Consider the following 27,647-nt stretch of genomic DNA (forward strand, 5'->3'; position numbering starts at 1 on the left):
TGATTCAGGCCAAGGGCACATGCCTGGGTTAAAGGCTTGATCCCCAGGGGCATGCAGGAGGCAGCTGATCAGTGATTCTCATCATGGATGTTTCTATCTCTCTCTCCATCTACCTTCCTCTATGAAGTCAATTATATATTGTGGTTCTCTTGGGTCTCATTCATAGCTGACCAAGTTGTTTTAACAACTCTCTTCTCCCATTTTATAAAGTATTTATTTTTTAAAGAGATAACATGTGCACATGATACAAATTTCAAGTGGCACATAAAAAAGTGTGTAGCTAAAAGTAAGTCTTAAAAATACTGCTTTGCTTATGGATATGTAATTTAGTGGTTTGCTAGAGGGACTTGCAGGACTCAACATATAGTTATACTCATGGTCGTGATTTATTATAGCTAAAGGATACAAAACAATATCAGCAAAAGGAAAAGGCACCAGGAGTAATGTCTGGATGAAACCATACTCAAGTTTCCAAGAGTCTTCTCTGAGTGGAGTTCACATAAGATGCCCTTAATTCCCCTTGCAATAAGTTGTGACAATACATATGAAACATTCTTTACCAGGGAAACTCATTAGGGAATCAGTACGTAAGCATTTTATGGGGGGTCTGGTCACATAGGCACCCTTTGCCTAGCATGTACCCAAATTCTAGACTCCCAGAAGGAAATGGGACATTTAGTATAAACCACATTGTTTATATAAACAGTTTAGGCACAGTGAGCCATGATTGTTAGGGAACGGTGAGAAGCCTCTTGAGATTCAAGTTCCAAGATGCCAGTGAAGGCCAACATTTAAAAAAAAAAGGTCTTTCTAAGGATAGCAGCCTCAGGTCTGATATGTTAACTCTTTTAACTCTTTTCTGCACAGTATTTAAACTGTTTCAGCCATTCCAGAAAGCACATGGGAAGTATTTATCAAAGTTAAGCATATGTATGACCTCGTGCTTCCATTTCTGAATAGGTATCCCAGAGAAGTTCTCACAGAGATCCATGAGGGAGCATTTACAAGGCTGTTCATTGCATGGCAGTGTTATGTGTGGTGGAGTGTAATTAGAAGCAATTTAGGTATTTATCACCAAGGGATGGATAAGAAACAGCAGATGCTTACTGTGGGATATTATGTAGCAAGACTCAACAGAGTAGATGTATGAACTTTATAGCAATGCTTATAGATATTATAAACATAATGTTGAGAGTTTAAGTAGAATATCGAATGTTGATATTCAATTGAAGCCTGCCTTATGCATTGTAGGGTGTTTAACAGCATTTCTGGTCCCTACCCAGTGAATGCTAGTAGCAACTCCCACTACCCCACTTGTGACAACCAAAAATGTCTCCAGACATTGTCAAATATCTGGAAGTCAAAAAGAACCACCAATCCATTGAAATGGTCATATGCTCTTACCCTTTAGTCTGTTAATATGTGAATTTGTATTGAGTAATTTTCATATTAAATGGTACAGTGGGGCCTTGACTTACGAGTTTAATTCGTTCTGTAACGGAGCTCGTAACTCAAATTACTCATATATCAAATCATAAAGTGAACGAGTGAGACACGTGATGCTGGGCTGATGTTGTGGCGTTCACTGTGAAGTTCGCTGCGCCAACTAGTGGTGGGGTATCTGAAGCTGGCTTATAACCCGAATTTTAGCTCGCAACTCAAAGCAAAAAATTGGCCGAGAGACGGCTCGTATCTCGAAAAACTCGTTAGTTGGGACACTCGCAAGTCAAGGCCCCACTATAGTTGCATTGCTGGGATAAACCCTACTGTATTACATTTTTTAAAAATTTAATTTTCTGCATCACCTTTTATTTCCTCTATACTCTCTACCACCTCCACCCATCCCCTTCCACCCCTGCAATCACCACACTGTTGTCCAAGTCCATGAGTTCTCCCCCCCCCACCCATTTTGCTCAATTGCTCCACCTCCACAACTCACCCTCCACCCCCAGCTGTCTGCCTGCTCTCTATCTATGAGTCTGTCTCTATTTTGCTTGGTAGTCAGTTTGTTCATTAAATTCCACATATGAGTGAAATCATATGGTACTTGACTTTCTCTGACTGGTTTATTTCAGTTAGCATGATATTCTACAGGTCCATCCATTCTATTGCAAAGTGTAAAATTGGATTCCCTTTTACAGCACAGTAGTATTCCATTGTGTACCACAGCTTTTTTATCCATGATCTACTAATGAACACTTGAGCTATTTCCAGATCTTGGCTATTGTAAATAGTGCTGCAATCTTTTTTTTTTTTTTTTTTGAGTAGTTTGTCTTGAAAAAACTTGGATTGTTTAACCTTTATTATTCAGTTCTAAGATTTTATTTTTATCAGCTTTTTTTCAGTATAATTACACACAATAAGTTTCACCATTTTTTTAGCAGATGTATATAGTTGTGTGCCTATCATCATAATTAAGGTATAGAACATTTATATCACTTCATCAAGTTCTCTAGTTTTCTCTTTGTAGTCAATCTCTGCTCCCACCCATGGCCATTGGCAAGAACTAATCTGCTTTCTGTTACCCTAATTTTACTTTTTCTACAATGTCATATAAATGAATCATATAGTAGTAATTGTATTTAGCTTTTTTCACTGAACATAATGCCTTTGATATTCACCCATGCTGTTGAATGTATCAGTAGTTGGTTCTTTTTGTTGCTTAATAATATTCCATTGTCTAGATCAGTGGTCGGCAAACCGCGGCTTATGAGCCACATGCTGCTCTTTGGCCCCATCGCATGGGCCACGAAGTTTCAATCGCACTGTACGTGCACGCCTGCACGTGATATTTTGTGGAAGAGCCACACTCAAGGGGCCAGTTTGCCGACCTCTGGTCTAGATATACTACCCATTCATCAGTTTATTCCAGGACATCTGAGTTATTTACTGGATTGTTCATATCTGTAGGATTCCTAGGTTGTATGGTAAGTGTTTGTTTAACTTTATAAAAAATTGAAAAACTATTTTCCAAAGTTGCTATACCATTTTGCATTCTGAATTCAAATATAAAGGGTGTCCCCAAAAATGTATACTCAGTTTAACAGCCCAAATTTAAAAATGAAATGTATAATTAATAAACACTGCCTTTATAATTATTCAAACTGTACATGTACATTTTGGGGGATACCCTATATAAGAGTTCCAGTTGTTCCACATGATTGCCAGCATGTGGTATTCCCAGTATTTTTTTTTATTGCAGCCATTCTGTTAGATGTTTAGTGGTACTTCATTATGGTTTTTATTTACATTTCCCTAATGGGTAATGATGTTGAGCATTTTATGCACTTATTTTCTATGTGTATAAAATCTTTGGTGAAGTGTTTGTTCATGTCTTTTGCCTATATTTAAGAAGATTTTTGGGTGTGTTTTTTTTACTGTTTAGTTTCAGTTTTTTATTTATTCTGTTTATAAGTCCTTCGTCAGATATGTGATTTGCACATATTTCTTCCAGTCTGTAGCTTAGTCTTTTAGTTACTTAACAGTGTCTTTGTAAAGCATAAAATTTTAATTTTGTTGAAATCCAATTTACAATTATTTTTCTTTTATGATTCATGATTTTAGGTCTTATTTACAAAATCTTTGCCTAATCCAAAGTCATAAAGTTTTACCCTATTTTCTTATCAAAGTTGTGTAGCTTTATTTCTTACTAGAGGCCTGGTTCATGAATTCATGCACAGGTGGGGTCCCTCAGGGTAGCCTGTGGGGATCAGGCCAAAACCCGCAGTCCAATGCTGCCTGCCACTCATGCCTGCTGCTCCACTCATCCTGGCCCCACTGTACCTGCCGTCGGTCCAGAGGGTGTTGAGGGGGGACCGGGATGCAATCGGCCCTCTGGGCAGGTGGTGGGATGCCCTTGCAGGCGGGGGATCCAGATCCATCTCGCTGATGTTCACAAAGGTTGTTGGGAGCCACCTGGTGGCCATTTTTATATTGTTTTTTCCTTGCAGAGCCTCTAGGGAGGGGAAGTGGCCGAGGTGCCTGAGGCCGACTTCCAAGAGGCCAGTGGCGCTGTCAGGATTGTGCTGGTGGTGCCGGTCCATCAGTGCCTGGCCTGTTCTCCAGAGATTGGACCTGTGGACTACTGAGGGAGTGAGTGGCTGCAGCCAGGTTGGGGGGCCACCTAGGCAGGGCAGTCAGCTGAGTGGCACTCCTGCTGTGGGAGCGCACTGACCACCAGGGGGGCAGCTCATTTGGTCCTTTGGTCACTTAGGCTTTTATATATATATAGACTAGAGGCCCAGTGCACAAAAATTTGTGCACTCAGGGGGGTCCCTCAGCCCAGCCTGTGCCCTCTCACAGTGTGGGACCCCTTGGGGGATGACCACCTGCTGGCTTTGGCCCACTCCCTGGGAAATTGGGCCTAAGCTAGTAGTCAGACATCCCTCTGGCAGCCCGGAAGCCCTCAGGGGATGCCCACTTGCCAGAAGGGAGCAGGCCTAAGCTGCAGTCGGACATCCTTAGCGCTGCTGAGGAGGCGGGAAAGGCTCCCACCACCACCACTGTGCTGGCAGCCATCAGCCTGGCTTGTGGCTGATCAGAGCTCCCCCTATGGGAGCACACTGACCACCAGGGGGAAGCTCCTGCATTGAGCGTCTGCCCCCTGGTGGTCAGTGTGTGTCATAGTGACCAGTCATTCCCAGTCGTTCTGCTTTAGGGTCAATTTGCATATTATCATTTTATTATATAGGAGTGCCTGGCCAGCCTGGGTGAGGGGCTGAGGGCTGTTTTCAGGCTGGCCACACCCCCTTCAGGGTGGGGGGAGTCCTGCTGGGGTGTCTGGCCAGTCTGGGTGAGTAGCTGATGGCAGTTTGCAGGCTGGCCAAACCCCCCAGTGGGGACACTCACCCCATGAGGGTGTGGCCAGCCTGGGTGAGTGGCTGATGACTGTTTGCAGGCTGGCCAAGCCCCCCAGCAGGGACCCTCACCCCACGAGGTTGTGGCCATCCTGGGTGAGGGGCTGATGGCTGTTTGCAGGCTGGCCATGGCCCCCAGGCACCCAAGCTCCCAGTGGAGGCTGGCTGGAAGCAGGTATCTGGGATTTATTTGTCTTCTATAATTGAAACTTTGTTGCCATGAGCGGAGGCCGCAGTCGGCTCAGGGCAGGCGGGAAGCTTGGCTTCCTCCATCGCCCAGGAAACCAAGCCTCCTGCTTGCTCCAGCTCCATGGCTGCCGGCCGCCATCTTGGTTGGGTTAATTTGCATATAGTCACTCTGATTGGTTGGTGGGCATGGCTTGGGCCATAGCAAAGATAAGGTCAATTAGCATCTTTGTATTTTATTAGTGTAGATATTTAGGTCTATGATCCTTTTTTGAGATAATTTTTATAAATGGGGTTAAATAATGTTCAAAGCTCATTGGTTTACATAGGACATAGAGTATCCAGTTGTTCCAGCACCATTTGTTGAAAAACTATTAATTCCACCATTTAATTATCTGGGCACCTTTTTCAAAAATCAAGTGATCAGATTTGTATGTATGGGTCTATTTTTAGAGATACTCATCTTTTCCAGTAATCTATGTGATTATTCATATACTAATACCACACTCTCTTTTTATTGTGGTGGTGATGGTGGGTGGTAGTGATGGTGGTTATTTTATTGAGATGTAATTGACATATAGCATTGTATTAGTTTCAGGTGTACAATACAATAAATCAATATTTGTATTTATTGTAAAATTATCACAATAAGTCTAGTTAACACCCATCACTATAGATTTTATTAGGAATTTTTTTTCTCATACTGTCTTGACTAATGTAGCTTCAACACAAGTCTTGAAAGTAGGAAGCATATGCCCTCCAAATTCATTCTTTTTCAAAACAGTTAAGCTATTTTAGATAATTTCTATGTCTATATGTATTTTTATCTCATCACAATGAAAATTTTTCTCTTCTTTTTATTGTATTTATATGAGATGATGGATGTGAACTAAACTGTTATAATCATTTCACAATATAAGTAAGTCAAGCCTGCATGCTGTTTACCTTAAACATATACAGTAACATATGCCAATTATTTCTCTATAAAACTGATTTTTTTTTCAAAAAGAAGAATCAATTTGCCAAGTTGTATCAAAAAGCAAAAACAAACAAACCAAAAACCTTGCCAGCATTTTGCGTAATATTGCATTAAATCTATAAATCATATATATATATTTTTTATCACATTGGGGAAGTTTATTTCTATTCCTAGTTTGCTGGTGACTTTATACCATAAATGTGTTTTCTCAAATGCTTATTATTTATTTAAATAATCATATAATTTTTATCCTTTAATTTGTTAATAGTGTGAAATGACTTGAGATAAAACCCTCATGGTGTATCATCATTTTAGTGTAGTAATTTTGCCTATTTTTAAAAAAATATTTTTTCTTATGCTTATCTTTTTATTATTAAGTTCTATTCTTTTTTAAAGAATGCTTTGTTGTTTATGTATTACATACATCTCCTTTCTCCCCCCTTTGACCTCACCCCAGCTGCTCCCACCGCCCAGCATATACCCTAACTCCCCTATTGTCTAGGTCCATTGTTTAAGCATGCATACAAGTCCTTTGGTTGATCTCTTTCCCCCACCCCCCACCTTCCCTCTCAGGTATGACAATCTGTTCCATCCTTCTCTGTCTCTGGATCTATTTTTGTTCATCGGTTTATGTTGTTCATTATATTTGACAAATGAGTGAGATTATGTGATATATATCTTTCTCCATCTGGCTTATTTCGCTTAGCATAATGCTCTCCAGGTCCATCCATGTTGTTGCAAATGGTAATAATTCCTTTTTTTTTTTTTTTTTTACAGCAGCGTAGTGTTCCATTGTGTAGATGTAACACCGTTTTTTAATGCACTCATGTGCTGATGGGCACTTAGGCTGTTTCCAAATCTTAGCTATTATAAATTGTGCTGCTATGGATATAGGGGTGCATATATCCTTTCTGGTTGGTGTTTCTTATTTTTTGGGATATATTCCTAGAAGTGGGATTACTGGGTCAAATGTGAGTTCCATTTTTAATTTTTTGAGGAAACTCCATACTGTATTCCACAGTGCCTACACAGTCTGCATTCCCACCAGCAATGCACGAGGGTTCCTTTTTGTCCACATCCTCACCAGCATTTGTCATTTGTTGATTTGTTGATGATAGCCATTCTGACAGATGTGAGATGGTACCTCATTGTCGTTTTGATTTGCATCTCTTGGATGATTAGTGACTTTGAAATGTTTTCATCTGTCTCTTGGCCTTCTGTATGTCCACTTTCAAAAAGTGTACTTAGGTCCTTTGCCCATGTTTTGATTGGATTGTTTGTCTTCCTTTTGTTAAGTTGTATGAGTTCCCTATAAGTTTTGGAGAGTAAACCCTTATCAGAGATAACATTGGCAAATATGTTCTCCCATGCAGTGGACTTCCTTGTTGTTTTGTTACTGGTATCTTTTGCTTTTTATTTTGATGTAGTTCCATTTGTTTATTTTCTCCTTTGTTTCCATTGTCCTAGGAGTTGTATTGGTAAATATATTGCTATGACAAATGTCTGGTATTTTGCATCCTATGGATTCTTCTAAGATTTTTATGGTTTCCCATCCTATGTTTAAATCCTTTATCCTGTTTGAGGTTTTTTGTTGTTTGTTTTGTTGTTGTTGTTGTTGTTTTATTCTTTGTGTGTGTGTGTGTGTGTGTGTGTGTGTGTGTGTGTGGTGTAAGTTGATGGTCTAGTTTCATTTTTTTTTGCATGTATCTATCCAATTTTCCCAACACCATTTCTTGAAGACTCTGTCTTAACTCCATTGTATGCTCTTGCCTCCTTTGTCATATTAATTGGGCATAATGGAGTGGGTCGATTTCTGGGTTCTCTGTTCTGTTCCATTGATCTACGGTATATGTCTGTTCTTGTGCCAGTACCAGGCTGTTTTGATTGTTGTGGCTTTGTAATAGAGCTTAATATCTGGTATTGTGATCCCTCCAAATTTGTTCTTCTTTCTCAAGATTGCTACGGCTATTCGGAGTGTTTTCTTATTCGATATGATTTTTTGGAGAGTTTGTTCTAGGTCTGTGAAATACGCCATTGGGACTAGTATTTTAATGGGGATTGCATTGAATCTATAGATTGCTTTAGGTAATATGGACATTTGAATGACGTCGATTCTACCAATCCAAGAACACAGTATATTCTTCCATTTGTTTATGTCTTCCTCTATGTTTTTTCAATGTCCTGCAGTTTTCTGAGTACAGGTGTTTACCCCCTTAGTTAAGTTTATTCCTAGGAAATCTTAATTTTTTTGTTGCATTAGTGAATGGGATTTTTGTGTTTTTTTTTTTTTGTTTTTTTTTTTTTTTTAGTTTCTCTTTCTCTGAGTTCATTATTGATGTATAAAAAAGCCATAGATTTCTGGGTGTTAATTTTGTGTCCTGCTACATTGCCAAATTCATTTATTAAATCTAGTAGTTTTTTGATGGAGTCTTTAGGGTTTTCTATGTACAATGTTATGTCATCCATGAATAATGACAGTTTTACTTCTTTTCTAATTTGGATGCCTTTTATTTCTTCTTCTTGTCTCATTGCTATGGCTAGCACTTCCAGTACTATGTCAAACAGGAGTAGTGAAAGTAGGCATCCCTGTCTTGTTTCTGTTCTTAGGGGAAATGGTTTTAGTTTTTGCCCATTGAGTGTGATGTTGGCTATAGGTTTGTATTATAAGGCTTTTATTAAGTTGAGGTATGTTCCCTCTATTCCCACCTTGCTGAGAGTTTTTATCAAGAAATAGTGTTGGATTTTGTTGAATGTTTTTTCAGTATCAATATATAAGATTTTGTGATTTTTGTCTCTCAGTTCACTTATGTGATATATCATGTTTATTGATTTGCAGATATTATACCAGCCTTGCATCCCTAGAATAAATCCCACTTGGTCAAGATGTACGATCTTTCTAATGTAATGCTGAATCCAATTTTGTAGAATTTTGTTGAGGATTTTGGCATCTGTGTTCATCAGGGATATTGGCCTGTAATTCTCTTTCTTTGTAGTTTCTTTATCTGGTTTTGGGATTAGGGTAATTCTGGCTTTATACAAAGAGCTTGGAAGTGTTCCTTCCTCTTGAATTTTTTGGTTAGGTTTTAGGTCTTCTTTAAATGTTTGGTAAAATTCCCCTGTGAATCCATCAGGCCCAGGGCTTTTGTTTGCTGGAAGTTTTTTGATGACTGCTTCAACTTCCTCCATAGTTATTGGCTTCTTCCTAATTGAGTTTTGGAAGATTGTGTCTTTCTAGGAATACGTCCATTTCTTTTACGTTGTCCAGTTGGAATAGAGTTGTTCATAGTATTTTTTTATAATCCTTTGTATTTCTGTGGGGTAAGTTGTTACTTCACCTCTTTCATTTCTGATTTTGTTCATTTTGGTCCTTTCTCTTTTGTTTTTTGGTGATCCTGGCTATAGGTTCATTAATCTTGTTTATCCTTTCAAAGAATCAGCTCTTGGTTTTATTGATTTTTTGTATTGTGTTTTTGGTCTCTATGTCATTTATTTCCCCTCTGATGATTATTATTTCCATCCTTCTGCTCACTCTGGGCTTTTCTTGTTGCTCTCTTTCTAATTCTTTAAGTTGTAGGGTTAGCTACTTTATTACCAGTTTTTCTTGGTTTTTTGAGGTAGGCCTGTAAAGCTATGAACTTCCCTCTCAGAACTGCTTTCCCTGTGTCCCATAGATTTTGGATTGTTATGTTTTCATTGTCATTTCTTTTTATTTCCTCTTTCATTTCTGGTAACCCAATTATTGTTTAATAATGTGCTATTGCTGAAACTGGTTTGGCTCGGTGGATAGAGCGTCGGCCTGCAGACTGAAAGGTCCCAGGTTCGATTCCGGTCAAGGGCGTGTACCTGGGTTGCGGGCCCATCCCCAGTGGGAGATGTGCAGGAGGCAGCTGATCGATGTTTCTCTCTCATCGATGTTTCTAATTCTCTCCCTTCCTCTCTGTGAAAAATCAATAAAATATATTTTTAAAAAAATTAAAAAAAAATAATGTGCCATTTAACCTCCAAGTGTTTGAATTATTTTATTGTTTTTACTGTAGTTGATTTCTAAAAGCTGCAGAGTTGGCGGGTTCATGCACCTATGACATGAGGCCATAAGGTATCAAAAGAAGCTTTTATTTCAGGCACCTGGGTGCAGGTGGGCTGAGTCCAACAGAGGAATCAGAAGAGAGTGTAGGGAGGGAAAGGTTTTTATTAACTTTTGCTGCCTGCAAGCCTTTTTGCTGATGTAAGGGTTTGGTCCGTCCTTAGCTCTTCCCGGCACTAGATTTCCAGTAGCTATCTGCACTGTGGCGTGGTGAAGATTGCAAGCTTTCTGCAAGATATCTGCTAAGCACAATAAGTTTTCTCTGTCCTGTTTTACTCTCTTTAACCCTTTCAATTTCTAGTGTTATGCCATTGTGATCTCAGAAGATGTTTGATATGATTTCAGTCTTCTTGAATTTGTAGAGACTTAGCCTATATCCCAATATGTGGTATATCTTTGGGAATGTCCCATGTACACTTGAGAAGAATATATATTTTGTAGCTTTGAGGTGAAATGTTCAAAAGATGTCAATTAAGTCCATCTGATCTAGTGAGTCATTTAGGATTGCTGTTTCTTGGTTGATTTTTTGTCCAGAGGATTTATCCAGTGATGTCAATAGGGTATTAAAGTCCCCTACTATGATTGTATTGCTGTCAATCTCTCCCTTGATATGTTCCAGAACTTTTTTTAATGTATTTGGGTGCTTCTGCATTGGTTGCATATATGTTTACCAGAGTTATATACTCTTGTTGAATTGCTCCCTTTAGTATTATGAAGTGGCCTTCAATATCTCCAATTGCTGTTCAAATTGGGTGAGTTTTCCTGCCCTGTCTTCTAGCTCGCTGATGCAGTCCTCCCTTTCTTCTAATCTACTGTTGAAGCCTTCCATTGTGTTTTTTGTTATAACTGTATCATTTTTTATTTCCTTTTGATTCTTACGTAAGTTGTTGATTTTGTCATCTATCCTGTTTAGGAACTGTATGACCCTTACTCTGAATTCTTTTTCTGACATTTTGCATGCCTCCATTTCATTTAGATCCTTTCCTGGCGATTCTTCCTTTTCTTTCCTTGGGGCTTGTCTCTTTGTCTCCCTATTTTTGCTGTCTCTTTCTTGCTCTGGGCTCCCTGCAGGGGGTCCCAGGCATTAAAGCCCCTAGCAGTCAAATGGTCCTGGACCCCTAGCCCAGGAGTTGGGTCTTCCTTGAGCTTCACACTGTTATTGTCTCTCCTCTGAGTTGTACTCCCTTCTCCCATGGTTCTGAGCCCTCAGTTGTCTCTTTCTTGGGGTTGGCTCATGTGGGTGTATAATTGCTCTGGTTTGTGACTCTCTGTGAGGGCCAAGAACCCTCTGGCATGCAATTTTCTGTGCAGCCCCAGCTCCTAAAGCAGGATGGTGCCTAGGTCCCTCTGGCAGTGCACTTGCAGCATGGTACTGTGACCTGTTGCTGGGCACACCAGGACCCACCATCAGCTCTGACCTGAGGTGGGGGTAGGGTGTGTGCCGGGTGACAGCTCTGTCTGTGCTGGGTTCAGAGCATGCACAGTTCAAAGGCTCTGTCGATTCCGGGGGCGGGGCACTCAGAAGCCAAAGGCTCTGTCTGTGCTGTTGGCCGAGCACCCACCTATCAACGGCTCTGTATCTGCTGGGTGTGTAGCACACACTGGCCCAAGGCTCCATCATTGCTTGGGGCTGGATACACACCAGGCTGACTCTCTGTCTGTGCAGGGGTGGGGCAACACTGGTCAGAGCCTCTGTTTCTGCTGGGGGCATAGCAAACACTAGGCTGCGGCTCTATCTGTGCCAGGGGTGGGGTGCACACCAGCCAAAGGCTCTGTTTGTGCTGCTGGCAGAGTGCACTCTTGACAAAGGTTCTGTCTATGTGGGGGGTGGGGTGATCACTGGGCGAGGGCTCTGTCTTGGTGGGGGTGTAGCATGCACTGGGCTGTGGCTCTGTACTAGGACCAGGGATGGAGCAAGGAGTGGGGTACCCATGGTTTGCACTCACAGCATGGGACCTGAAGCATGGTATTCTGGGACACTGGGTTTGGGCTTTGGCAAGGAGGCACAGCTCAGGAGGTCTGTCTGGCGAGCACTCACTGCAGACATTGGGACCTACATTGTGGTATCACGCTGCTCACTACTGGAGCATGGTGGTGGTTCCACGTGTGTTATGGCTGGCATGCGGCTCCCTGCACAGGTCCTGGGGTGCTATGCGAGGTTGGTCTGGGTTTTGGTGTGGCAGCACTCCTGGCTTCCGTTACTCCCCTCTACAAGATGGCATGGGTTCCCCACCAAAGCCGAACCAGTCTGGGGTGCCCATGGTGGCAGCAGGGGCTCCCCATCTAGGAGAGCCTGATCTTCCAGTTCCTGGGACTCCTGAGATATCTATCTGACCCTCATTTATTCACACACATACCACACATGTCTACACATGCCCTTCTCACCCCTTTACTCACTCACACTATCTCCCTCTTTATTTATATATTTTTCTAGTTTCTTTTCATCTGTGGGGCTTGCCTATTTAGTATTTATTTTAAATAATACTTTTTTAAGTCTGTATAATAACTCAATTTTGATTTTTTTGTATCTATCAATTTGCATTGCCTATTATTTCTCTTAGGTTTTGTTTATGTATCAGATAATCATTGTATGAGTTTTAAACAATGTATAAGAAAATTTGTAGAGGTTTATTTTAAACTTAGAAATAATTTCAAACTCACAGGAAAGTTGTAAAGTAAGAAAAGTACAAAGAACATTCATATACCATTTGCCCAGATTCACCTATTGTTAACATAACATTTCACTGTTTTTACATTATAATTTGAATATGCTCTCCTTCATTCTCTTTTCTCTTTCCTCTTCCCACCTCTCTATATGTATATGTACATGTACATACTTCCACTCATATGTTTTTTCTTAGCCATCTGTTTAATTTGCATACATCATGACCTCTTTACCCCTAAATACTCCAAGGCGTATTTCCTAAAGAATATTCTGTGGAGACAGTTTGAGCCTCTGGATGATGTGATTTCTTTGAACATAAATTGTTATATTTTTCTAGCTTTTCTGGCTAAGATTTAGTTAAAAAATTTAGTCTGCCATTGCCAGAAATTTCTAAAGTTTTATTGCTGTTGTGTATTTTCCTATTGTGAGGGCCAGTCTCTCCTCATTACCCTTCTTTTATAGAATTTCTTTACTATTGCTACTTATTTCTTTTTCTATATGAAGTTTTACAGTAAGTTTTTCTTGTTTCTAAATAATTCATTTTTTATTATTAAATTATGAATTAACTTTGGAAGATTGATATTATCATGTTAATATTCCTACATAACAACAGGGTCTGTTTTTCCATTTCTACAAAACTTCTTTTGGAATCCTCAGCAGTCTTTTACTTTCTCTTCATTTTTTCTTCTGCTCACAGCAAGATGGATTCTGGATATACTCTGAGTACTGTAACAACCATCTGGACGCCTGCATGGAGCTCTCCAAACTGATGAAGGACAGCCGCTATCAGCACTTCTTTGAGGCCTGTCGCCTCTTGCAGCAGATGATTGACATAGCTATTGATGGTTTCCTTCTCACTCCAGTCCAGAAAATCTGCAAGTATCCCTTACAGTTGGCTGAGCTCCTCAAGTATACTGCCCAGGACCATAGGTAAGGGATTAATGGAGGCAAGAGTGAAGGAGAGAGCCTCCTCTACATGTTGGTTCTTACTGAGTATGTATGTTCTTTTTCCTTGTCTGAGCTTCTGTTAGCTTCTTTGCACAATGGGATGATGACATATTCTTGCTTACCTCACAAGGCTGTTATGTGTATAAAGTAAGGGAAGGCTTATGAGAGTTGCTTATAAAGTTGTAAATCAAGTTTCCTTGCATTATAGTGTCTCTGTTACTGGTTTTTAAGAGCTTGTTTATGACTAAAGATGTTAACCATTTCTCATGTGTTGCAAATGAAATACCATGTTTTTTGTTACTATTTTATTCTGGTGTTTTACTTTTTGGTTGTATCAAACTTGTGTATTAAATATGATCATGTTCTGTTTTTAAAAAGTTATAAGTCAGTATGCACAAAAAAAATCATTATGCATCATCATTATTGTACAACTTAAACCCTGCCTTCAGGGAGCCTACAGTCTGGTCCTTAGTCCTGAGTTTAGCCAAGTAATTCAACACAGATGGAATAATTGTTCAACTGTTATTTTCTATTCTTCTTAATAGATTTAAATATTTCGGTAACAGCCTGCCCAACTATACCGACCTTACATTTATTCTGCAAGGCTAACTCCTTGGTTTTCTTTATCTTTTCTATCCTGCTCTGCCTCATTCCAACTGTACTTTCCCATTAGACCCTGAACATACTGGGGGAAAATAGACTTGAAACTTCCTCTGAAGTTTTTTTCAAAGTTTTTTTAATATTTTCAAGAAAACCAACTCAAAATGGACCAAGGAGTTTATCTCTCAGAATGGAAATGGCATCCCTAACCCCCTACCAGTAAGGTATATGCTGGGAGTCATCTCCAACAATGGGGATGATCTAAAGTGAACCATCCCCCACTCTCCCACTCTTTCAAGTGTTTTACTTCATGAACTAGAGTCCTCAGCCTGTTTCTAGACCGCCTTTAATTGATATTAAGTCCCTGACCTTAGACCAGTTGGCCCAGCTCTGCTTTCTTTCTGATTGAACACTCCAAGTAGAAAGAAGGCCTTTGCCCAATTGTTTTAGCTTCTTATCTGATTTGTATTAGGCCTGCTTTCTACTTTTATTTGGCTCCATTGCCTAGGTTCCTTGGATCTGACTTGTAGACCTAGTTGCATAAGGCCATGGGTGTTGGCCAGTTGGTTTTGTTTATGTCAAACTTCTAGGTCAATCCATGCGTTTATTTTTAAGTTGATGTTTTTCTAAGCAAATCATGGGTCATGTGCTTCAGTAGTTTTGGAGCCCTGAACAGATTTCAGATATGAATCCAAATACAGTGACACTGGAATCTCCCTTTGTGTGAGTAACACCACCAGTAGTAATTCTGCCTTCCATGCTCTGTTGGCTATGAGGGAGGCAGGTAGAGAGAAGGACCTTGCAAAGGAGGATTCTTCTTTCTCCTCCTTCAGTCTGTTTGCTAGCTTGGGAATGATGGGAATATTCATTAGATATGAAATTTGGAGGTGACTAAATCTCATTTTAAAAGATTTAATACAACTCATTGTCAGAACTGAGTGCCAAGTTTTCTAAGGACACAGTTTCTTGTGAGAGCTAACATAGGACACTGAAGAACCCCCACTAAAATTAAGATATTTTGAAAATAAAAATGGAAAATATTTATGGCACTTATAATGGAAAGACCCTTAAAGGAATGTATTCTAGTCAGATTTCCTCCTTCTATAGCTGGAGAGACTGAGGCCCAGACAGTGAAATTACAAAGAACAAGTCCTTGGAAAAACAGGGACACAAATTTTGGACAGTGGTCTGAGAACTTAGCTTTTTTATTTTTTTTAACTGTAAGTTGTTTTTTGTTTTGTTTTTTAAAAACCTCACTCGAGGATATGTTTATTGACTTGAGAGAGAAACATTAATGTGAGAGAGAAACCTCAATCAGTTGCCTCCCATACACGCCCCAACCTGGAATTGAACCTGAAACCTAGGTATGTGCCCAGACCTGGAATCAAACCCACAACCTTTTGGTGTACAGGATGGTACTCCATCCAGCTGAGCCACCTATCCAGGACTGGGAACCTAACTTTTTAAACCTTTTTAAAGAGCTCTCCAAATGATTCCATGCCCAAGAAGGTTTGTCAGCCATTATTTTAGCCTATCTGCAAGGTGTCTTCCGGTTCTGTTAACTCGTGATATCATGAGCCTAAATGCCATTCACAGTTATACTTCATGGTGTTAAATGACCAGAAGCAGCCACTATTGTACCTAAATCTCAGTGGAGCAGCCTCCAGACCAATAGTTTTAAAACCGGTATATTCAAACAGTGGTTCTCAGATGTTTTTATATCACAGTTCATTTCCTACCTAATCCTGAGTATCTGTTCCATGGAACCTAGCAGGAGGCTCTAAAAACCATACTTGGGGATGGATGATTTCAACTAGGTAAATTATATGTTACATAATTGCTTTTAAGAGCTCAGAAAGACCATGTTCAAAGCACAGTAAAAAGCTATGTTAGTTTCTTAAGGCCAAAGCAACCTCAGGGCCTTTCGAGTTTAATGGGAACCAATAAGATAGGTCATCTGCCTGGGATTTGCCATTCCTGTGTTACTTCACCTTGTAACTGGAACCCCTGCCTCAAGACCACCTTTACCTTTGGGTCCCTGGTCTTCTGTCCTTCTATCCCCTGGGATCAAGAGTACTGAGAGAATGTCTCAGAGAGTGACAGGCTACATCAATCCCTATTTTCCTTCAGCATGCCCTATTGTGCCCAGCACTATACCCAGGTCACAGACTACCCCTTTCAGCAGGTTCAGCAAGCTGCATCAAGATGGCAGCTCCTGTGATGCATGTCAGAGTAGCTTGGATTGGAAGGCAATTAGAAGTTGCTGCCAGCTTAAAAGCTTAGTGTGATAGGTGTTAAGATAGGTGGGACTGAAATGCAGGCAGTCAGGGTGGCTGCTGAGGTAGAAGATTAGATGGATGGACAGTGATAAATGGAGAATAATACTACCTTTGCTTACAGAAGGGTGACATGTCCCCATCCTGCCACCCAACCTTCCTTAAGCTGACAAGAGGGCATTTAGCTGATGTATCTGGAGTAATACAATCTTGCTTCAGTCAATCTCTTCATTAGGGGCCTGGGCCCAGACCTCATCTGGAGTCCTCGGGACTCTGAGCAGGATTCAAACTGGACCACAGCTATTTACTTTTTTCACACTAAAGCTAAAGGGGCAAGTTAGAGATGGGAATATTTCCTCTATATCCACTATGAGAAAGGCACCCAGGTAACAATGGCAAAGGTTGACTGACAGTATTGCACAGTGGCAGGGATTAATTCATGGCTGAGTGGGGCATGAAGTAATAAGCATTTTCATGACAGTGCTGTCCAGTATAACTTTCTATAGTAACGTAAAGGCTCTCTATCTATGCTGTCCAAGATTTTAACCATTGGCCATATATGTCTACTGAATACTGAGAAATGTAGCTGATAAAACTTGGGAACAAAAAAATTATTTTACTTAAATGTAGCTCTTGGCTACCTTATTGGACAGTATAGATCTATGCTTTACCTTCCAGAAAGTAGCTTAAGGCCTTTTCCTGATGCTCTCAAATCAGATAGAGGAATGGCCCAAAGAACAGAGGTTCTTGTTTATGTTAACAGCTTCTACTCTACACTGTAACCACCCCTTCTAACATCACCCTATTCTGCTTCTAAATATCAGGCTCAGATAGTAGTGCCAGAGAATAACTTTGGCAATGTTACAGAGCCCAATATATCCCCCATAGGCTGTAGGATCTATTGTAAAAGGATGAAATGTAACATGAACAAATGTAAAGATTTGCCGTTGTGTTTAATAAATCAACAGTTAAACTACAGATTGAGAGACATGCAGCTTCCAGACAGCATATTTCAAAGAGACTTAGGAAACATTAGTCAGCCATAAGCTCAATATGAGTCAACAGTAGGATCCAGAAGAAAAAACTGATAATAGCTAACATTCATAAAGATTCAGGATAAAGAAGAGCTTATTTTTTTAACAGAGTTTTCTTGAGACAAAATAAACTGGTTAGGAGGCATAGTAAGTATTTTGTTACTGGAAGTGATTAAATACAGTAATGTTTGAAAACTGAGGTCTGGCAGTTGTACAGAAAACAAACTGGAGTAAAATAGTTTACATGGATGATTAAACCCTCAATAAATCCTAAGGTAATTCTCCTCATTTTGTGGGAAACTAAGGAAACTGAGTCACTGAGAGGGTGAATGAAACTTGCCAAAGGCCACACCACTAGTCAGTAACAAAACTAGGATTTGAGCCCAAGGAGTCCGGTTTCAGTCTCTGTTCTAACCACTATTCTATGTATTATCTATATATTGTTCAGGAGGATGTTACTTCACAGTGATTTGGGGCAGAGTTCCCTAGAAATAGGTGATAGAAGAAATGGTAAAGTTGTCTGGACCAAGGCATGTGCGAAGATCCCTTCTTGGTTTTTAGCTGGTTGTATCAGATAGGATACAAAAATAATAGTGTAGAAAAGATATTTGTCTATTTTTTATCTTATGAAAAATATGTCTGCAGGGAAGTAAACTATGGCTGCCATAGTCTTCAGAGACTTGGACTTTCTCCACCTTTCTCTTATACTATCTCTAGGAGTCTGGACCTTATCCTTATGGTCCAAGATGACTGCTAGAACTTCAGCCATCAAATCTATATTCTAAGTATCATGATTAAGTAAGGGCTAAAGAATGGTATGCCAATTTACTTAAAAGAGGTTTCTCAAAAAATTATTCTCTACACTTTTATTTACATATCATTTGACATAATTTAGTCACATAGTCACCCCTTACTGTAAAAAATGATAGGTAATGTAGTCTCCATGTGACATGGCTTCTATCTGAAAACCAGGGTTCTGTTATACTAAGTAGGAAGAAGAAAATGGATGTTAGGGTTGGCATGTAGCAAATTGGTTCTCTGGCACATTGAGTGATTCAACTTGTACTTTTGTGTCTTCACAGTGACTACAGGTATGTGGCAGCTGCTTTGGCTGTCATGAGAAATGTGACTCAACAGATCAATGAACGCAAGCGGCGTTTGGAGAATATTGACAAGATTGCCCAGTGGCAGGCCTCTGTCCTAGACTGGGAGGTAGGATCCTTACCAACAGGGATATTGGGAATTCTGAACAGCTTAGCCAGAACTGAACATAGCCATGGATGGGTGAAGAGGAATTAGATTTGAAGAGCAGCAGGAAGGATTTAGATGAGAGCCAAAGCAAAACTTCATGCTAATGAGAGGTATCGTGTACCTGAATAGCTTTCTAGGAAGGTTGGATAAATCTTTGTAACAGTGCTTCATTAAGAAAGGAAAGGTTCATCATTTTTCTTATTGCCAGGAAACAATTGGGTTGACTAGGTAACCTTTCAAATCTCTTTCAAGTCCTGGAATTTCATCGCCACCAGATGAATACTTGGCTGAAGAGATCTATATCCTAATTCACTCCCAAACACAGAATACAAGGTTGGTTCTCTGGTATAGGCCAGCCAACATACTTATTTTCCTCTTGTTAGGGTCACTTCACCATGACATATCTATTAGGTCTACACCCAAGCCTGCACACTTCAGGCCCTGACTATCATCCCTGCCAAACTGACAGACCAAATTCTGTTGTTGTTGTTTTGTCATATGCTTATAAAAACAATACCTCACAACCCCATTCCATTGGACATAGATACAACCTCTAAGTAATAATCAATACTTCAGAGCAGCTTAGGGGAACAGCATAGAAAATGACCTGTTCCAAGGACTATAGTTTCTGGAGAATTTGAATTCCTAATTTTTCTGATGCTGATATTTGGTTTAGCTATCACTTTACCACCCTTTACACACATTAGATCCACTTGAAAGGAAGGGAGAAGGAACATATCCCCGACACCTTCTTTTTAATCTTTTTTTTTTTGAGATTGTTTTTTACCAGGAACCCAAGTTTAGAGCTCATGTTTGGGAACATGATTGTAAGTTCCTCCTCATGGAACCCTTCCCCTCACATCCTGGTTGTGTAATACTCAAGGACCTATTGCAGTTTACCATCGGGTGATTTAATCCAAAGAAGTTGGAGGATACACAAAGCCCCAACATGATGGAGGCAGCAAGAGCATCTGTTTAAAAGCTAAACTGGCTTGATGGGGCATGTTCCTGGGACCAGGAGACCAAATCTGGTGCTGGATGGATTTGTTATTTCTCTGCCCTCTTGTTAGTAGGCAGCATTGAAAATAAACTGTATGAAAATAAACCCTACATCAGACAATCAGCCTGTAATCAGAATGGTGTGCTGAGAATTGAGATGAGTGAGATGTGCTTTTGCCTATCTGGGGCGGGGGGGGGGGGGTGAGTGGGGACAAATACATTCTAGGAAGAGGAAACAGTGTGAGCAAAATTCTAGAGGAATGGAGAGAACAAAAGGCCTGTGGGGAAGGGGTCAGTGGAAAAGGTTTACACTTTGGGGGCAAGGTGAGAGCTCTGAATTCTGAGAGAGCTCTTTCCTTCACATGGACTGATTTGACATGGCCACTTTCAAGCAGCCATATAAGGTGAGCCATACAGGAACCATTGTATTATTCCAAATGTCCAAATAAGGAAACAGATTGAGAGCGGTTAACGTATTTCTCATAGGCACAGGTAAATTGGTAGCAGCAGTGGGTCTAGAACCCAAGCCTTCTGAGATTCTCACCTCAGAAAACTTCCAGGACACCTGGTTGTTCCATTAAGGAATCATTATTCTACTGTGGTTCAGTGATTATAACATGGAATTTGGAGGGAGTCTGACCTGGATTCAGCCACTTTAGAACGATTACTTCCAATTTCTCTGACCTTGATTGTGGGATATTAACAGTATATTTCTTATTATGTTGTGAGTATGAATAGGAGTATGTATGTAGCACAGGATATAGGGCACACAGTAATACTCAATAGAATAACTTTCACTTATATAGAGCTTATAGTATGATATGTGCTTTCCTAAAAACTTCATATATGTTGATTTATATAATCTTCACAACAGTCAAATGAGGTTGGTACTGCTAGTATCCTCATTTTTAAAATGAGAAAACTGAGGCACAGAGAGGACATGTGAATTGCCCGACATCAACTGTAAACCACCTTGATGAGCATAAGGAGTATTTTTTCAAGGTTTTACTTGTTTTTTTTTTGCTTGGTGGAGTTACATGTGATAAGTAGTACTTAGAATAGAATTTGTGTAGTTACTGATACAGTGGGTGGACCAGATGACACTGAGTAGTCCTAGTCCTTGTACAATCATTCTCAATTTAGTAAGTGTTGCATCTAAAAGTAATCTTGGCCATTCTTGTATGGCATTGGCCCCTTTTATAGATTTCATTCACTTCATATATATTCAAAATAGATGGTGACACATCTTCCTGGCATACTTCAGATGGGACATGGCAGACTGGTACCACTCTCACCTTTCCATTCCTTCAAAGGAAAGGCCTGTATAGTCCCTCATTCTGAGGACTTCCTCTCCCAGATCTGGGCCTCCAGAAGTTCTGTGCTTCTATGTGGGCTCCCAAAGAAGGAGTGTTATCTAAGTTTTAAGGTATCCCTGGGTTGGAGTCTAGAGTCACAGTAATATCTCTGAGCTTTCTTTCTGAGGTTGTATTATTAGAAAATATTCCTGCTGAGCTCCTCTTTTCCTTTCCACCCCTTAGACTGGGAAAAAATGGTATGCTTGAGAATATAATATCCAGCTATCCCTCTCTTTGGCCCAGTGCTGTTTGCCTCTGATTATTCCTGGGGTGATGTAGCAGCCATCATTTCTAACTGACTTCAAGCTTTGAGTACCAGGGCTAGGAACTTAGACATCCTCCTCAGATACCTCATTTAACAGCTGGGAAAGCTGAGACCCAGAGAGAGGAAAGTACTGACTCTCCAGTAATTTTGGCCTGGATACAGCATAATGTAATGGTAAGAGTGAGCAAATTCTCCAGAGCCATAGAATTGAGGCTTGGTTGTAGATCTGTAACTAACTAGCTGGATAAACTTGGCTGATCACTTGACCTCTCTGTAACTCAGACTATAAAATGAAAGCAAGAAATCTATCTCTCAGGGCAACTGTGAGTGTTAGAAGAGAGAAAGTGTAACACAATGTCTGACCAATATAGGTGCTCAGTAAGTATTAATCCTGGGCACTGCTCTTTGTACCCATCTGCACATAGGCCCAGGAACACACATCCTGGTGCCCATGGCTTTGATTTTGTTTGCCTTGTGTTCCATGAGTTCCAAGCACATCTCTATTAGTCTTATCCACTGAAGATGTAAGATCCTTGAAAATAGGTGCCAAGTCTGACTTAGCATATGACAGACCTACCACATACATCTGACCTAGCAGAATTACCATTAAAAAAGGAGCCTTTAGAGAATATAGAATTGAAGAATTAGGAAGCAGGTGTCTTGGTGCTTTTTTGTGTGTCTGACTCTACATAACAAGGAGGAGGAGTTCTTTCCAACTCTCTGGATAATAAATCAAGGAAGCATGTGGTCATAAAGTTTCCTATTTAATCAATATATTTTAATAACTTATTAGGGGAAGAAAAACACTATTGTAAGAGGGTGAGTGGTTTCTCTTTTCCTTTATTATCATCTCCTTCTTGCTCTCCCCTGTCCCCTTTTTCTCATCCAAAAAACAGAGAGACTTATACCACCTATTCAGACTTACCCTTCAGATACAGGAAAGCATCTAAAAGACAAATGCTGGGATGAAATACTGTGTCAGAGAGATTCATAGAGAAAAAGAGGCCAAATTAGAGAATGAACTTCATGGCAGCTGGTTCCCCTAGGGCCAGAAGGCAATTGGCTATAGCAGTTCTAGATGGCCCTGGGCTCATATGGCCTCAGGGTGAATAAGAGTATTAGTCTTTCCAGATCCAGCTCATGGAGGCTTTCAAGGATTCTCAGGGGTCCTTCCCTTCATCCCTCCTTTCCCACCAGTCCTTTCTGTTCTACTCCTGCCCCAGATTATGCATAGCCCTAGGTGCCTCCAGGCAGGTGATGGGTCCATCACTCCTGCCTGGCTGCCTCTCACTGTCACATGTCCTTCCCAGGGTGAGGACATCCTAGACAGGAGCTCGGAGCTGATCTACACTGGGGAGATGGCCTGGATCTACCAGCCCTATGGCCGCAACCAACAGCGGGTCTTCTTCCTGTTTGACCACCAGATGGTCCTCTGCAAGAAGGTAATCACACCCTCTTCTTCCCTGAGGAATATGGGCACTTCAGGGGGCACCAGTCTCTCCCCCTTTATCATCCCCAAACTCTCAATAAAGTGAGCTAAAACTTATGGGTCAAAAGCAGACAGGAGATTGGCAACAATTCCATATCAGGATCACTGGTATGGCATGAATACTGTAAGCAAAGCTGGATTTTGGGCAGTGAAATCTGAAGATAGGATATTTTTGTCTTGGTATCATTTTTACTATTTACCCTCCTGCCCCTGGTGATCCTTCTCCACTATCTTCCACCCAGAGCTAATAGCCTACTGGTTTACAATAAGCATTAAAAATATTTAAATATTTCTATCCCAGTTGGTGAATAGTGGCTTCCCTGAGCAAATTCACCCTATTTCCACTCCAATGGTTCTAGCCATCTGGACCCTCACTGGCCCAAGAAACAACAAGGGTCCTCCTACCTTTCCCTGACAGGTATGTACTTTTGTGGTACAGGAATTTCCCCTGTGCCCTTACTTATTTTCTACACAAGTTGTATCACTTTCCTATAACTCTTGACTATGCTTTTCTCCACCCTCCATTCTCTGTAATCCTTTTGATGAGATGTCTTACTCTTGTCATTGACCTCTGGCTGACTCAATGTGAGTGTTGGTTTCGTGGTCTCCAATCCTTGGCAGGTAGGAGGATGGCATATGTTCTCAGACTAATGGATATACTGTTTCCCTCTTCTGAAGGTATACTGTTCCCCTCACTTTCTCTCTCAGCATAGGGAGTTCAGACCACTTTTGGCTCCAGGGAGTGGTTGGGAAAAATTTTGGACCAGGGAAAATAAAAGAGAAGGGAAAAACCAAAGAATGCTTAGAGTGACTTTCTAAATTTGTTGTCCTACCCTTGGCTCTGACTCCATCATCCAGTCCCTTTGTTCTTAACCTTATCCAGTAGTAAATGCATCTGAAGAGGAATGGTGAGTCTTGAGATACCTAGATTAAAATTGTAATTTTTTCCAGCCTGAGACATGAGCTACACATTTGTTTTTAAGCACCCTGTTCTGTGTGTGCCACATGTTTCATTAAAACTTTGTCCATAACCCTAACTGGTTTGTCTCAGTGGATAGAGTGTCAGCCTGTGGACTGGGAGGGTCCCAGGTTCATTTCCAGTCAAGGGTATGTACCTTGGTTGTGAGCACATCCCCAGTGGGGGGTGTGCAGGAGGCAGCTGATCGATGTTTCTCTCTCATCGATGTTTCTGACTCTCTATCCCTCTCCCTCTCTGTAAAAAAATAAAATATATTTAACAAACAAAACTTTGTCCATATGCCTTTGAGAGTGGATTGAGAGAACAAATTGAGTTTTGAGTCAAAGTGCCTCAGGGTTGGAGATAAGCTTTGAATGCCAGCTCTGGAACCAATAGCGGATTGGTTAATGGATACAATAATTATCTTGGTCTGTAGCTGACCCTGGAAGACGGAACTTTTATGACTATAGAACTTGGCCAAATACCAGGCCTCTTCTTAGCTTCCCCCCCCCCCCCCCCGCCCAATTCTTCCTAGGACATCTATCAAATCAGGAGACGGAATTGTTGAGGATTAACTCAAGATTTATTGCAAAAACTTACCCATTTTGCAAATTATTATGCAAAATCTTTCCCATAGTGTATATTGGAAATTGGGATTACCGGAGCCACCAAAAACAGCTTTAAAAATGTGTAGCTTGATTTAGAGGGTGTGTGTATCCATATACACATATATATGTATATGTTTATGAATTAAATGGCCATTATAGTAGATGTGAAGATACCAGTGACTTCTAATTATGTGACCTGTTCTTTAAATTTTGCTGTCCCCATTCTTTTCTTGTCACTTTTCTTTTGAAAAATATAGATAAGATTATTTGTTCTCTTTTTTCCTGTCCTCTATGATGGCTGGCTCTGCTCCTCTTAATCTCATTGCCCTGATATTTTAGTTATGCATGTGTATTGTTATTTTTTCTGACATAGCTATACTGGAAATTATTTTGCTGATTTTGGGGATTTTTCCCCTTTTCTCCATGTTTGCCCTTTCACTTTTTAGTGGGAAAGGGAGGAGAACCCATTTCTTCTCTCCTCAGTCATTTATCCACTAAATTTCCTACAGCCCTGAAGTTGCCCAAACAGACTTTGTCTTGTATCTTCTGTCAATAGTGCCAGTCTGGATGTGCTCTGTTGTCTCCTGTGTCATGATTACTTGATATTTATGTTGTTTTTGTCATATTCTGGAAAGTCAGTACTATATAGAATTCAATGATGCTAGAGAAGGGACTTCTTTTGTTCAGGTAATTCTCTGCATTTGGGCCATTTCTTCTTGCACTGATTGGCCCGACTTGGAGGATGAGCCATTCAGGACAACTAGAAATGCAAACATAGCAACAGAAATGGTGATAGAGAGAAAGAAGATGAGGAGTTGAAGCCAGAACAACTGGGTCCTAGACTCTACTGTCTCTTACTAATTAGTCTAACTTTGGGCAGTGCTTTAACTGTAAATAATTATTTTTCCTCAGTGTCAAAGCAGGTACATGATAAAAATTTATCTCAGGAGGTTTTGAGAAGAACCCTCTAAGTTAGTAGGAAGCAGTGACGTTTACTCTTAAGAGCATGGATTCTAGGGCCAGACAGGAGGGAATCAATTTCTTTTTTTTCCATGAGCTGCATGACCTTGGACAAATTATCTGTGCCTATTATTATCCCCTCATTTGCAAAATGAGAATCATAATCATGTCTACATAGAAGGGACGTAGGGAAGGTCAAATGATACAAAATAATTGCAGTGAGTGGCACATAGTTAAGCACATAGTAAATACTAGCCATTGTATATTTAGTGTTACTAATCATTTATTCAGCAAATTTTTATTGGGAGGCAGTATCCAGAAGGTTGAACAATCATAGATTCTAGAGCCAGATAGCCTGGACTCAAGGTACAGCTCTTCCATTTAGTATTTTTTTTTCTGGACAAGTTTATTAACTGCTCTATATTTAGAGTTCCTCATAAAATGGGATTACAACAGTACCTTCCTTGTAGAATTGTTGTGAGGATTATTTAAGTTAATAAACGCAAAAACATTTAGCTACTGAGTAATGCATAAAGAAAATATGGTATGCAAAATGGAATATTACTAAGCCTGAAAATAGAAGAAACTCTTGCCATTTGCAACAATATGGATGAACCTGGAGGGCATTATGCTAAATAAAATAAGACAGAGAAAGACAAATACCATATGATCTAACTTATATATGCAATTTACAGCATTTGAACTCATAAAACAGAGAGTAGAATGGTTGTTGATGGGCTGGTGAGGTGGAGGAAATAGGGAGATATTGGTCAAAGGATAAAAACTTTCAGTTATACCAGATGAATAAGTTCTCGAGAGCTAATGTACCAGCATGGTGATCACAGTGATACTGCGTTGTATTCTTAAACTTTACTAAGAAAGTAGAACTTAAGTTTTCTCATCACAAAAAAATGGTGATGCATATGTTAATTAGCTTGATTGTGGTAATTACTTCACAGTGCATACCTTAAATATATACCTCAATAAAGCTGGAGAAAAAGGCAAAGCATTTAGAATGGAATTGGCACGTAAATTATGCTGTGTTCACTGTTGCATTATTATTATTATTTTGTTATTAATAAGTATGTACTCTTGATGCTGAAATGAAATAATGAGAAAAATAAATCCAGTCCCAGTCCCTGTGCCTTCCCCAGGATCTGGAGAGAAAACCAGGGTGACTCAGGCTAGGGGGGTAATAACCAGGGCCCCATCTAAAGAGGCAGAGAGGACCTTATTGACAGTCAGACTACAATTCTGAACAGTTGCATTCCCCAGATTTCATTATCTCTCATTTGTACAAAATGTCCTACAGTATTTTACTAAACCTAACAAAAACTCAGTGAGTCCAAATTCAAATAGCTCCCATCTGTTTCAATTATGCAATGTCAGGGTTGGGGATAGATTCCTTGCTAGAGCCATGGTTAGGGCCAGGATGCTTGTCTGCAGACTTCTGGGGCTCTCCTGGAGAAGTAAAACTTCCTTAATATCCTCCATCTCATATTACTGAAAGGGAAAAGGAGGAAAGGTGATATACTATTGGAAACAACCCTATTTAGGCAGGGAACTTGTGGCAACCCAGATAGCATCTCTGAGCACTTATTTCACCATGTCCCAATGAAAACACTCAGTCAACCATTAACAAATGGCATGTAAGCAACCTGTTTCCGATAGAACCATAGGCAACCAGGTTTCAGAGAGGTTGTCTCTTTGTTATGAGCAGAAAAACCTCTGAGGCTTTGTCAACTGTCTTTTCTAGGACAACTGCTGAGTGAGACAAGACAAAGATGCTGCTTGGCACAGGTTAAATGAGCAAACAAAACTAAAAGCTGTGAAACAGAACAAATGTAGCTCAACGATGTGGTAGCTGAGTGTCAACTGTGTAAGGGTGTATAGTCTGTGCTAGCATTCACAAAAGGGAAACCACAGTGAGGAGTTAGAGGGTACAGTCAGAGAAAACTTCTTTAGGGAGGAAGAATATGTGAATTTGACTTTAAAGGCTAGTTGTATTAAAATAGGAAGCATCACTGGGGCAAGGAGGAGGTATTAGTGTGAGCCCACATATAGATCTGTGATTTTGATGAGTGGCAAATAATATTTGCCATCCACCACCACCACACCACTCCCACCCTGAAAG

At 40.3% G+C, this 27,647-nt stretch overlaps 1 protein-coding gene across 7 annotated transcripts in view; it reads left to right on the forward strand.

Moving 5' to 3' along the window:
• Positions 1 to 27,647, forward strand: part of ARHGEF9 (Cdc42 guanine nucleotide exchange factor 9) — a 331,502-nt gene that overhangs the window by 233,682 nt on the left and 70,173 nt on the right. For all 7 annotated transcript variants that reach the window (XM_036305563.1, XM_036305556.1, XM_036305557.1 and 4 more), the window contains 3 exons: positions 13,468 to 13,700; positions 18,711 to 18,840; positions 22,809 to 22,940. In XM_036305563.1, the coding sequence (XP_036161456.1) occupies positions 13,468 to 13,700; positions 18,711 to 18,840; positions 22,809 to 22,940 (495 nt within the window). The remainder of the gene's footprint in view (positions 1 to 13,467; positions 13,701 to 18,710; positions 18,841 to 22,808; positions 22,941 to 27,647) is intronic.

This window comes from Myotis myotis, unplaced genomic scaffold, assembly GCF_014108235.1.
Source record: "Myotis myotis isolate mMyoMyo1 unplaced genomic scaffold, mMyoMyo1.p scaffold_m19_p_4, whole genome shotgun sequence".
Lineage (NCBI taxonomy): Eukaryota > Metazoa > Chordata > Mammalia > Chiroptera > Vespertilionidae > Myotis > Myotis myotis.